This window comes from Megalobrama amblycephala, linkage group LG18, assembly GCF_018812025.1.
Source record: "Megalobrama amblycephala isolate DHTTF-2021 linkage group LG18, ASM1881202v1, whole genome shotgun sequence".
NCBI classification, from domain to species: Eukaryota; Metazoa; Chordata; class Actinopteri; order Cypriniformes; family Xenocyprididae; genus Megalobrama; species Megalobrama amblycephala.
In genome coordinates this window covers 25399301-25412462 of record NC_063061.1, presented here as the reverse complement: position 1 = coordinate 25412462, position 13162 = coordinate 25399301, and the positions used below count along the sequence as shown (strand labels likewise).

Sequence of the window (13162 nt, the reverse complement as noted above, 5' to 3'; positions counted from 1 at the left end):
AGTGTCCAGTGTGGAATGTTGGTCAGTTCATGCATTTAGTTATCAGTTTTAATTGTTTATCAGAGGGGGCGGAGCTATCAGACACAAATGCAAAATAACCTTTCAAAAGTCATACACTAGACGGTTGAGTACATAGTGTGCAGTGCACCATTTAGGACACAACTGAGGTGCTCAAGTTTTTTCAGCAGCATTTGTAGTGTTCCAGCTAACAAGCGGAGGGCCGTTTCCTAGTAAAATGAAGCTTTTACATTCCCCTCCTCCTCCTCTGTCATTGTAGATCAGTCCCGCCGTTAACCTGAATGCTGTGCTAATTGTACACTAGCTGCTGGTTTCCTGTGTGTTTGAATGGAGGAGCAGCGAGGAGGTGTTGTGAAGCGATTCGAGCCCCTCAGGGGCGGCCGAACACAAGTGTGTTTGTCCAGAGACACGCTAATCCCAAAACTAGAAACAATCCGCAGCATTCCAGCACTGATAATACTCACAACTATTCCATACCGTGATCCGCCTTCCGTCGCTCACACTCGGACTCTTTTATTCAAATCACTGCAGGGCCATAAATGTATCTTGATTCAAGAATGTTTGTGCTGGAGAACAAGACAAAAAACATCATGCAGTGCCAAAAACCATCTGTTACCACAGAAATCTGAATAACTCTCCAGCTTCAATGTTTAAGCGCTGACGCGGCTCAGGCTAAAGAATCCGCCGATGTGGCAGCGATGGAGGCAGACGAGCGTGTGTTTTAATGTTAGTCTGGAGTGAGGATGAGTCAGGCCTTTGTCTGCGTTCAGTGAGGGCCGCGGGGGGAGGGAAACGACCCCGACAGGGCCTCAGGCCCTCAGTGCAGGATCACACATGCTAATGGACCCCACACACACACACACACACACACACACACACACACACACACACCTGAGGGGACGGGTGGAGCTCAGGTGGGTTTACCAGCTTCACAGCCTCCGTTTGAGCTCTTAATGGCTGAATGTCATTCATTAGATGAAAAGAAAGACACTTTACAATCAAAACATTTGAGGAAAAAGAAATTTAATCTGTTTAAAATGTTAAAAGAGTAGCTGTGGTGTTGAAAATTAAGATTATTTTGTGGTTATTCACACTCAGATGCTAAACATTTGATGCTTTGATATGATAATACCACATTTTTTGGCATTACTCATATTGTTGCATATGTATTTGATACTTTAGTAAAGTGTTAATTACTAATTACAGTGTAATTAGATTACTGTACTAACTACTCTCTAAAAAGTATTGGATTGCTTATTACTAATTACTTTCTGAATCCCATATTAGTACAAGCACAGACACGAAACTGCACTTTTAATTCTTTTAAATAAACAATATACGAATTGCATAAATTATTCTTGAGCTGACCAAAGTGTGTAAAGGGTGAAGTTTACACTAAAAACATACATTTTAACATTAAATTTTGATGTTAAATAGAATTGTTGGATAGTCTGTTCAGTATTTAATGCAGAAGTAACTTTAATTAAATTACAGACAAATCCCTTACTTTCTTTTTCAAGGGAAAAGTAATTAAATTACTGTAATTAGTCATTAATTACACCCAACACTGCTTTAGACATTAAAATATCATGATAGCATGAAAAATCAAAGAATATGAAAAATAAAAATAATAGTAAAGTTTAAATTATTAAATGCATTTTTAGGGTCTTCCCTAAAAGAGATGATAAAAATACATTTAATAATTTAATTTTTTATTCCGCATTGTCTAAAAAAATATTGTTGTATTTTTTTCATATTCTTTGATTTTGCATACTGTCATATTTTAATGTCTAAAGTCTCAAATGTGTATAATAATTTTGAAGACAAAGATTACATTATTAAATGTATTAAAACACTTTGGTACTTTTTTGTTGTATGTTAACATTGGGCATGCTGATCATGTCACTTACTTAAAATCATATTTATTGTGTAATTTCTGGCCTCTAAGGTACTGCAGAAATGACTGTTTTCAAACAGGTTTCCTGAACGCTCTTCCCGCTTGTCATCGGTCGCTCAAACAGATAGCTCCGCAAGTTTGTATTTGTAATGAATGATTTTGCAGAGGTCAGAGTTCAGAGATATTTACGTTTCTCTGACATGCAACACAAAGCAAACGTCAGCAGCATGTTTGATTGAGTGAAGTCGAAGAGTAATCTGGAAACACTGTTTACGGCTTCTTCACAGCTGTGTGTGTGTGTGTGTGTGTGTGTGTGTGTGTGAGAGGACCAACACAGCTGTTGAAGATCCTCCGGAGGTGTTTGGACAGCAGACCGTGTGTGTTTACGGTCTGATAGTGTCACTGTCTGGGAGAAAACGGCCCTCAAATGGCTCTTCAGCTTGTGTTTGTTTGGTCAGGTTGTGTTAGCTGGATGATGAGACGGTTTTATTTATCCTGAATGTGTGAATCTGGTGGGATTCATCCAGTTTTGGTGGGATTTCACTGATAAATTCCCAAGAGAGTGGCGTTATTGGCTTGATGAAGTCGTTGTCAAAGCACTGGTAATGTTAAATTACACACATACACATTTACACTAAAAAGTGTGATAATACAATAACAATGCAAACAAAAAGGCCAAAAAGTGTGCAAAAAGTTATCTAAAAGTTATTCAGCCTGTTGCTGTTTGAATCATCCAAACGCCCTTGAGTTTATCCAGACGAAACAATGTCTTCAGGAAAACAATGATTATTTTGTCTAATGTGAAGTTCAGACCCTTGATAAGGAACGAAACTCAACTTCCAGTGTCAGAATGAGATGATCTGTGATGTTTGACCTCCATCAGAGCAGAAATCTTTGCTCAACGACTTAAATAACATTTTCAGAAGAGTCGTTCACGATCAAATGTTGTTTGTCAGCCAAACCCCTTCGACCTAAAATGTTCCTTGTACATTTATTATGAACATTTCATGTGTTCAATACATATTTCTTATAGATCTACTCATTAAAATCCAGCAGTTGTTGTTGTTTTCCCTAGCAACCATCCCATAATTCTACAGTCAAGCAACCTGTGATTATCATCACAGCTGTATGAAAGTGGAAATTCACCCTGTAATCCGTGATTTCCCTGCGTCTTCACCAACTTTTCATTCCGGGGATTCCGGAAATCTCCTGAACGCAGATCAAATGCAGAGAGGACGACAGACGCTCGTACGCTGTCATTACACTCAGATGAGAGGAGAGCAGCAGGTCTGAGATCAGAGGGAAGATGCGTGTTTGTGTTTGTCCTCGTCTGTGCATTGCTAAGCGTCCAGTAAACACACACACACACACACACACACACACACACACACACACACACTGTATCAAGTGCATTTGTGGCATAATGTTGATTATCACAGAAGAAAATAAAGACTGTACAGTCAGGTGAGACGTGTCTTCTAGAGCTCAGGAGGAACACACAGTTCAGAAATATATTCAGCCTAGAGAAAGTGAGTGACGATCATCTTCCCATCATGAGATTTCTGCCAGAACTTGTTTTGTCTGAGCGGGACAGACGGCGGATGATATTTCAGAGTCATTACTCAGACTGAGTAGGTAAATTTAGAAGGTAAATGTGTAAATGTGCGGTTGAGACGACAGGAAGAGGAAGTCACCAGTGTCCTTCAGCCCAAAGGAACATTAAAGGGCTGGTTGATTATGATGTGACTGTTTTAACTTTAGTTAGTGTGTAATGTTGCTGTTTGATCATAAACAACATCTGCAAAGTTACGACACTCAAAGTTCAATGCAAAGGAGATATTTTCTTTTACAGAAATCACTTTTTAAGGCTGGTAGGGACTACAACGATCTTCTTCCCGGGTTGTGACATCACAAACCCTAAAATTTACATAAAACCCGCCCCCGAGAACACTCAACAAAGGGGGCGGGGCCATGTTGGGCTGCTTTAGAGAAGAGGAAGAGTTGTTGTTGTAGTAGAGTGTTGTTGACATGCCGTCATTTTACGCCAAACGAGGGTCAATTCAACACAAAAGATGAACATGACGGCACATGCTAGTGGATGAGTTGAATCAACTCCACAGCAACTACATCAATTTATCCACTAACCATTCAGAAACGTCTAAAAGTTGTAACTTCTTCCTGAGTCTCTCCATCAGTGTCGACTCCGGTTTGAACAATGTAAGGCTGAACACCATTACTGACAATCCTCATTTTGTCTGCGTGAGATTCTCCAGCTTTGTTGTTGTTGAGCTGTTAAAGCTCCGCCCTCTTCTGGAAAGCGGAGCTCATTTGCATTTAAAGGGACACACACAAAAACGGCGTGTTTTTGCTCACACCCAAATAGGGGCAAATTTGACAAGCTATAATAAATGATCTGTGGGGGATTTTGAGCTGAAACTTCACAGACACATTCTTCTCTAAATTATTATTATTATTATTATACTATGTTTTTTTTGTGGTGTAGTTAACTATAACAACCCTGCTGTCAATATGACCAAGCATTTGCTCTTCCTCCTGCAGGTCTTCCAGGTCGCTTACATCATCATCAAAGCGGCGAACTCCCCGCGACCCGGAAACTGGATTCTGGAGCGCTCTCTGGACGGAGTGGACTTCCAGCCGTGGCAGTACTACGCCATCAGCGACACCGAGTGTCTGACCCGCTACAACATCACGCCCCGCCTCGGCCCGCCCACCTACAAGAGAGACGATGAGGTCATCTGTACGTCCTACTACTCTCGACTGGTGCCGCTGGAGCACGGCGAGGTGAGCGGTGCATGATGGGTAATCAGGGTTGTGCGGGGTCACGCTCATCATGTATCAGTTTTAGAATGCTGAGAAGTGTTTGTATCATTCATTGGTGAGAATTCCATTCAGACACAAAAGTATCACATTTCAAGGCAAGAAGCTCCAGTGTTTTTCATGCTCTGTTTTGCTCTTGTGGAAAGAAAACATCCAAAACACACATTTAAGTGTTTATTTTATTGCACTGTAGATCTTTAAAGGCGGAGAGTTTGAGTCAGAAATCTCCACTTATGCAGCTTTACACTTTTATTCATATTTATATTCTGAAGGTTTAAAAATCACCTGATTTTATTGCTAAAAACATGGTCAAAATGTCCTTTTTTCTGTCTGTTGACAGTTTTTTCTGGTTTATGGAGTGATAGAGAGAAATCCAAAATACCCTCTGTAAAACCCTTTCAAATGTCAGCAAAATCAAACAAGAATGTTCAGATTTCTGTTCTGGAAATATATGCAAATTAGTGCATATTTAATTAGATAATGCCTCATTTGCATATATAAACACAGCATTTCAGAAAACATGCAATACAGAAACAATTGTGTTAATGTACAGTGATTAATCATCTTGTGAAGTGATATCTGTTATCCTGTTCACCTGTGTGTGTGTGTGTGTGTGTGTGTGTGTGTGTGTGTGTGTTTACACCCATTAAAAGAGCAAAATAAAGCCTTTCTCCAGACGAGGAGTTTTGAAAGTGTCTTGTCTCTCCGCAGATCCACACGTCTCTCATAAACGGCCGTCCCAGCGCTGATGATCTGACTCCAGAGCTGCTGGAGTTCACCTCGGCTCGATTCATCCGGCTGCGCCTGCAGAGAATCCGCACACTCAACGCTGACCTCATGACCCTCAGCTACCGCGACCCCAAAGATGTGGATCCCATCGTCACCCGCCGGGTATGAAGCGCCTCTGATGTTTGCTCGTTTATAGACTGTTATAAATGTAGTGATCACCATATTCATATAGTCTAACTCTGTCCTGGTCTCATCTGGTTTTCAGTATTATTACTCCATCAAGGACATCTCGGTGGGCGGGATGTGCATCTGTTATGGCCACGCCCAGAGCTGCCCATGGGACCCTGTTACCAAGGTAACAGACAACAAGCACCATCCCACTGAAACTGAAGCTACCAATCAGATGATGGTGTGAACTTTAGCTCCGCCTCTCTGAAGACACTATAATTGCACCCGCGGCGGTCATAAAAACACTGTTAACACTAGTTAAAGCATTAATTATCCAAAGCCACTTACAAATGAGAAATATAATACATTTTTAAAGCATTTATTATCTTTGTTAAAAATACAATTGTTCATGTTGGTTCACGGTGCATTAACTAATGTTATAACAGATATAACTTGATTTTAATAATGTATTAGTAGATTTTGAAATTAACATCAGCTATATCTCCTTATCAGTTCTGTGTGTGTGTTTTCAGTGTGTGTGTGTGTGTGTGTGTGTGTGAGTGTGTGTGGTCTCTCTGTTGGTCAGTGCCGTCTCTCTGGGACACGTTTCCTTTCGTCTCTCTCTATCCTCCCCCTCTGCTGTTTGTTATGCGTGTCTCACTCTGTTCTCTCTTGTGTTTCACAGAAGCTGCAGTGTGTGTGTGAGCACAACACTTGTGGTGAGAGCTGTAATGAGTGTTGCCCTGGATACCATCAGGAGCCGTGGCAACCAGGAACGCTTTCTGACGGAAACACATGCGAGAGTAAGACAATAAATAACATCACAAATATGACACATGTGAGATTCACTCAAACACAAAACTAAACCTTTATTTATAACCGATCACGTCCCTCCTGATCTGTGTGTTCTCTCTCATTGGTCAGAGTGTAACTGTCACAACAAGGCCGACGACTGTTACTACAACCAGACGGTGGCGGATCTCAGGCTGAGCTTGAACACGCAGGGTCGGTTTGTGGGCGGAGGCGTGTGTGTGAACTGCTCCCAGAACACCGCAGGAGTGAACTGCCAAACCTGTGCGGATGGGTACTACAGACCACACCAGGTGTGTGTGTGTGTGTGTGATTGACAGATGACAGCAGTAAACATTAGGGCTGGGTAAAAAATATAGATTTTTATCGATTCTCATTTTTACGAACCGTTATCGATTCTTAAATCCCAAGAATCGATTAGTCTAGTCTGTTTTCAGTTGATGAATGAGCAGAATATGTAGCTCCTCCCATCCAATAAATCACAATAATTTTTGTGCTTTGTTACTTTTGATATGAAGCAAAGTCTCAGATTTCAAATGACGTCCATCTTATTATGAGATTCAGAAAATAAATACCGTTTTGGCGCTGTTTAATGTGGCGTGACAGATCGCTTTAGCGCCTCAGTTAAAGAGAAGCATGTGATCATCCTCTCCTCTGCTTTAATACCAGTTACAGCGAAATAAACATGCATGAACATCTGAAGGTATGTTAAAATATACAGTACAACTTACTGAAATCCGTATCATGTCTCGTGTAATCGCTCAATCAGTGTTTCAACCTCGGAAAGACTCAATAAAACTTAAACAATGTCACGTGACGTCACATTTACCTCAGAAAAACATATTCAGTGACCATAAACTCATTAGTCAGCTAGAAAAGTGAACTCTAGAAAGCAACATTCTGATAAATATAGCTATGCACCGTCACATATTCATTATAATTTTTAATGTTCTTCAATATTTAATGCATGTAAATCAGAATTAATTGAATAAATAATTGAATAAATCAGTTTAAAAATTGAATAAATCAGTTATGACAGCCGCAATTTAAATGTTTATATTTAAAAAAAAACCCGAATTGGAGTAGAAATATGATTATGTAATTCTAAACTTTATTTATAATAAAAACATCATTTAATGTAATTTAATTGTTTGTATATAAATATATAGTAGTACCAGCTGACTCTCATGTGTAGTTTACAGCATTAGTTGAGATTTTTTCCTCTAGAAAATTTGCCATGTGCTGTAACTGAAATACTACATCCAAAATAATCGAATCAAAATCGAATCGAATCGAAAGCATGTGAATAGTAATTGAATCGAATCGTGAAAATTGTCGATACCCAGCCCTAGTAAACATAAAAGGGGCGAAACTAAAACGTTTCAGTAAAAACATTCCATGAATGGTGTATAAATAACGTTTTGAGAACATTATTAAAGACCAGATAACTTCTATTGACGTTACTGGAAGAACGTTTGCCAGAACGTTCCCTGTGTCTCCATTAGAGCTTCCAAACATCTTCATGATGAATCTGCTCCAAAATAATGACTGTAGATATTAAACCTGTTGACGTGTGTGTGTTTCAGGTATCTCCGTACGCCGATAACCCGTGTGTCGAGTGTCAGTGTGATGCAAGAGGTTCAGTGAGTCCCGTGTGCGTCAGAGACGATGATCACGTGAACGCCGAGACAGGTGGAACATCACTGCATCTGTTTCCTCTTGCATATCTCTGAATGCAGTATTTCTGAGCTGCTGGTTTGTGTCCTGTAGGTCTGTCTGCAGGTCAGTGTTTGTGTAAGGAGGGCTTTGCAGGTGAGAAGTGTGACCGCTGTGCATTTGGCTTCAGAGATTTCCCACAATGCACTCGCTGCGAGTGTAACCTGGACGGAAGCCACAACAGCGACCCCTGCAGGGAGTGTGTGTGCAAGGTATGCATATTTTTGCTATTTTTTTTCTTCATATTCTCACTATATTAGACTATATGAGCCATAAAAACCTGATGAATCAAATATGATACTCAACAAAGAACACTATTATTTCATATGTCAGGCTTTTAGCATTAAATGACACTTGCGTAACCTCTCTCTCTCTGCAGGATAACGTGATGGGCTCGAACTGTGACCTGTGTAAGCAGGGTTTCTATAACCTGCAGGCCAGTAATCCCGAGGGCTGCACCGAGTGTTTCTGTTTCGGAGTGTCAGATGTGTGCGAGAGCTCCACCTGGTTCACCAGCTCGGTATGTTTAATTACTGCAAATATCACACCTGCACACTGCAAATGTAGAAGATCACAATTGCGGCAGATTTACTTTTATTTATAAAACGAAGGCTTTTCAGCAGGCGAGAATCACAGTAACAGCGTCACTAAAGGAAAGACAACAGCAGACAGTGAGGAGAGCTAAACTGAGGGCTTAAACACACAGGGGAAACAAACTGAACAAGAAACAGGTGTGCAAAGCAATCAGTAACCATGGCAACAAACAAGGGCATAATCAGTAAACTAGGAAATGGGGAATAAAGGAAGCGGTTACAGAATGCAGGGAACAATGAAACACAATCTTAAAAGTCCATAAAACACAACATGATCGTTACAATATAGTAAAGCTGCACAATTAATCGTTAAAATGATTAACGATTTTATCATTACATCGTTACACCAGTAGGTGGCGACAAGTGACTGTTATACTCCCAATCTTTTTTATTGGTTTTTAGGGACAGTACAGAATAGGACATCATGAAAACAGTAAACAAAATGTTGTCCATTATTAACCCCTTACATGATCCCCCTCCCCAAAATCAATGTCAAAAAAAAAAAACAAAAAAAAATTATGTATCACTGCTAGTTACAGGTGTGCAAGGTAAACCCTTAATGTAATTTAAGAAGGGATCCCAGGTCTTGTGAAAAGTTTTAAGTGAACCAGAGAGTGAGCATCTTAACTTTTCAAGCCCAATGCAGTAGAAAATGTCCTGTATCCACCAGTCATATGTTGGAGGAGAAACATGCTTCCACTTAAGAAGGATAGACCGCCTGGCCAAGATTATAGTAAAAGCAATAACTTTACGATCTCGGGCCACCAGATCAGGCCTAGGGGAGACCCCAAAAAGGGCTATGAATGGGTCAGGGTCAATAGTAGTGTTGAGAGCTTTTTTAAGTGTCTCAAATACAACAAGTGACTGTTATAATGTTTTTGTCATTGAATCATTCATTCAAGAGGTTTGTTCAAAAACACTGATTCATCCAGTAATGAAAGTGAGTCATTGAATCATTCACTTAAACCATATATATATATATATATAAAATTCATTTAAATTAAACATTTTCAATTAGATGGCAGCAATTAACATTTTGTCAGAATCTATAGTAAATTACATTATTTAGTTTAGTTGTTTGCTCAGAATCATGTGAAAATCGTGGTATCTATTTGAAACTAAAAAATCGTCATTATAAATTTATCCAGAATCCTGCAACTCTACAATATAGACATGTTTAAATAAACAAAAACTAATAAAAACGAGAAAACAGCACAACAAAATGACAAAAAGCTAACTAAAATGAAAACGAAAAATACAAAAATAGAACCTAACACAATATATGCGCTGTGACTGCGGTTTGAAACGGAGCTTGTGTGTCGTTGATTCTCAGGTGGTTCAGAGAGACGCGGTTCTCCTGCGATCTCTCCAGAGCTCCACCGTCTTCACGTCTCCCATCTCAGACGACAACCTCATCGTGTCCAACGGCTCAGCGTCCGCAGGCGTGTGGTCATGGGCCGCGCCGGAGCCTTTCCTCAACAACAAGGTGACTGACACACTTCTTCTGTCTCTGTGTTTCTGCGTCTCACGGGGCGGTTCACAGACGCTGGCCTCTCATTACACTCACACTCATTAACACATTTACAGCTAATTAGCTTACACACGTCCACAGCGTCTGTCCCCAGGTGATTAATGACATTAAAATACCTAATTAAAGCATTAATTTCCATCAGCTCGTAGAGGAGGAGCTGCTGCTCGCTCTCCATTCACAATGATTACAGTAATTATGAGATTACAGTTGTTTATTTTTACTACTTTTAATACACTTATTGTTTGCACTTGACATTTTAAATTATTATAATAAAATAGTATGTTTATCGAATGAACTGTTATTGAACACTATCAGCTGAGAGTAAACCTTGAGCTGAATAACAGCACTATTGTCTTCTGTTGAAGTTGAGTTAGTTTTTATAATTGATGAACATTAACAATGTTTTACCGCAGTATTCTGACAGGTTTAACTGTATCTTCATCGTTTCTCTGTGTAGTTGACGTCGTACGGAGGTTTCTTGAACTACAGCGTTGCGTACGACATATCTGAGGAGAACGTGGACAAAACGCTGAGCTCACATTTCAGTGTAATTATTGAGGTAAGATGATAATTATTCTGCATTCACGTCTTGTTATAATTACACGTGTTCAGACTCAAATGATTTATCACATATATAATTGTTTATGATTGTGTGATTGTGTGTATCAGGGAAACGGCCGGACGCTGAGGCAGACGCCGTCCTCTCATCTGCTGCTGAACGCTCACACGGAGCAGCGCGTCTCGCTGCAGATCCTGCCGCACGCGTTCATGGACGCTCACACCGGGAGGAGCGTTCAGAGAGACGAGCTGATGACGGTGCTGGCGGACGTCGCTGCGCTCAGGGTTCGAGCTCAGCTGGAGGGCAGCGCTGAGGGAACGCTCCGGTCAGAGAGAAAGTTCTAAAAAATGCAAAAAAATAAAAATTCTAAAATATTCTAAAATAAAAATTCTATGTTTATTTATTTATCAAAATTCTAAAATACTCTAAAATAAAATTCTATATATTTATATCAATATACTAAAATAAAAATTCTATATATTTATTTACTTATTTATATATATGTATACTTCTAACTATATTTACTATATATATATGTAAAATGAAAATTCTAAAATATCCTAAAAATGAAAATTTTATATATATATATATATATATATATATATATATATATATATAAATTCTTATTAAATCCTTATTTATTATTATTATAAATTATTTTAGAGTATTTTAGAATTTTGATAAGTAAACACAGTATATAGCATTTTTATTTTAGAATTTTGATATAAATAGAATTTTTATTTTGGAATATTTTAGAATTTTGAAAATATAAATATTTCTTGAAAAACTTTAAATGAAAATAGAAATGTTGCCTTGGAAATAAACTAAAATAAGTTAGAGCACTAAAATTATTAGCTGAAAATAAAGGAAATAAAAATAAATTAAACCTAAATAGTAATTTAAAAAAACTAGAAATTACTAAATTTTTTTACTAAAATCAACATGAAAACTAAAAATAAATCATAAAAGCTAATTAAAAAAAATAATTAATTTGTATTACATGTTATTAATTGTTATAGAATTTAATTATATATGTATTTATATAACATGTGAGAAAGTTAAAATAAATAAATAAATAAAAGGCCGCATTTATATTCATATTCATTCCAGAGACACTTTTATCCAAATGAGGAATTTGTCATAAATATAATTATTCATACTGGCCAAAACTGTATGTTATTATATTATTCTGTATATGCTGTAAATAGCTGTTATTTAGCTTTAGTTGTATAAACTAGTATTTAAATTATATAATTCATGAATCGGCCTGTCTAATATTTTGCTGCTTGTTTTATTGATTCTTTAATTGTTTAATTAAACATGTAAGCATGTTTGTTGTCCGCAGGTTGAGTCACGTGTCTTTAGGTGTTGGAGACACAAACTCCGATCTCTCTAAAATCCCTCTGGATGTGGAGCAGTGCGAGTGTCCGTGGGGATATTCAGGCACTTCCTGTGAGGTGAGGAAACCACATCCGGGTTGATTTGTCCTTCCGCATGAACATACAAACCAGCGTTTGTCGAGTTTCTAACCCAGCAGTGTTTGTGTGTCTCTTCAGTACTGTATTCCCGGCTTCTATCGGGTCGGTGGGATTTTGTTCGGAGGAAACTGTCTCCAGTGCGAGTGCAACGATCACGCGAGCGAGTGTGACATCAACGGAGAGTGTGTGGTAGGTGTTCTCTGACGCTGACGGTTTCTCAGTGCAGTCTAGAGACGGCTGTAACGGTGCGGTGTGATTGATTCTCCAGGGCTGCTCGCACAACACCACGGGGCCTCACTGCGATCGCTGCATGCCGGGTTTCTATGGCGACGCCAGCGAGGGCACGCCGGGCGACTGCCAGAGATGCGCTTGCCCGCTGACACTGGCGTCTAACAAGTGAGTAACTGTGCCGGATCCGTCCGGAAGCTTCCAGAGGGGGAGGAGGGCCTTTTGTGTGTCTGAATGTCTGAGCGTTTCTCACAGTAACACAAACTGTCTTCATTTGAGAACTCACATTCATGCTTTCTATCACTCTGAATTAACATGCAGTACTATAGTATATATCAGATCTCTGTACTCTGTTTTAAGATGGTCAAAACACTCAATTCCATCCATCAGTAGGTTATTACTCAATGTGCTTCAAAAAACAGGCCAGATCCTGTCTTAAGAACTAGTTTGACCAACTAGCAGTTAGACAATAATAGTAATTAGGTAATTAGTCTTACTTTTCCAATTTAAATTAGACCAACCTACTTCTTTATGAATCTGACTTTAAAATTTAAAATAGGAGCAAGAAAGAAAAAAGATTAGTTAGTACAAATTATA

At 38.9% G+C, this 13162-nt stretch overlaps 1 protein-coding gene across 1 annotated transcript in view; it reads left to right on the top strand.

Annotated features, from left to right (window-relative positions):
* The window catches only part of lama1 (laminin, alpha 1), a 46906-nt gene that overhangs the window by 7473 nt on the left and 26271 nt on the right, over positions 1-13162 (top strand). Inside the window, 14 exon segments of the mRNA XM_048165477.1 lie at positions 4475-4717; positions 5465-5644; positions 5748-5837; positions 6336-6453; positions 6575-6753; positions 8047-8152; positions 8231-8388; positions 8556-8696; positions 10103-10255; positions 10758-10859; positions 10970-11184; positions 12205-12316; positions 12416-12526; positions 12606-12733. Of these exon segments, the coding sequence (XP_048021434.1) occupies positions 4475-4717; positions 5465-5644; positions 5748-5837; positions 6336-6453; positions 6575-6753; positions 8047-8152; positions 8231-8388; positions 8556-8696; positions 10103-10255; positions 10758-10859; positions 10970-11184; positions 12205-12316; positions 12416-12526; positions 12606-12733 (2036 nt within the window).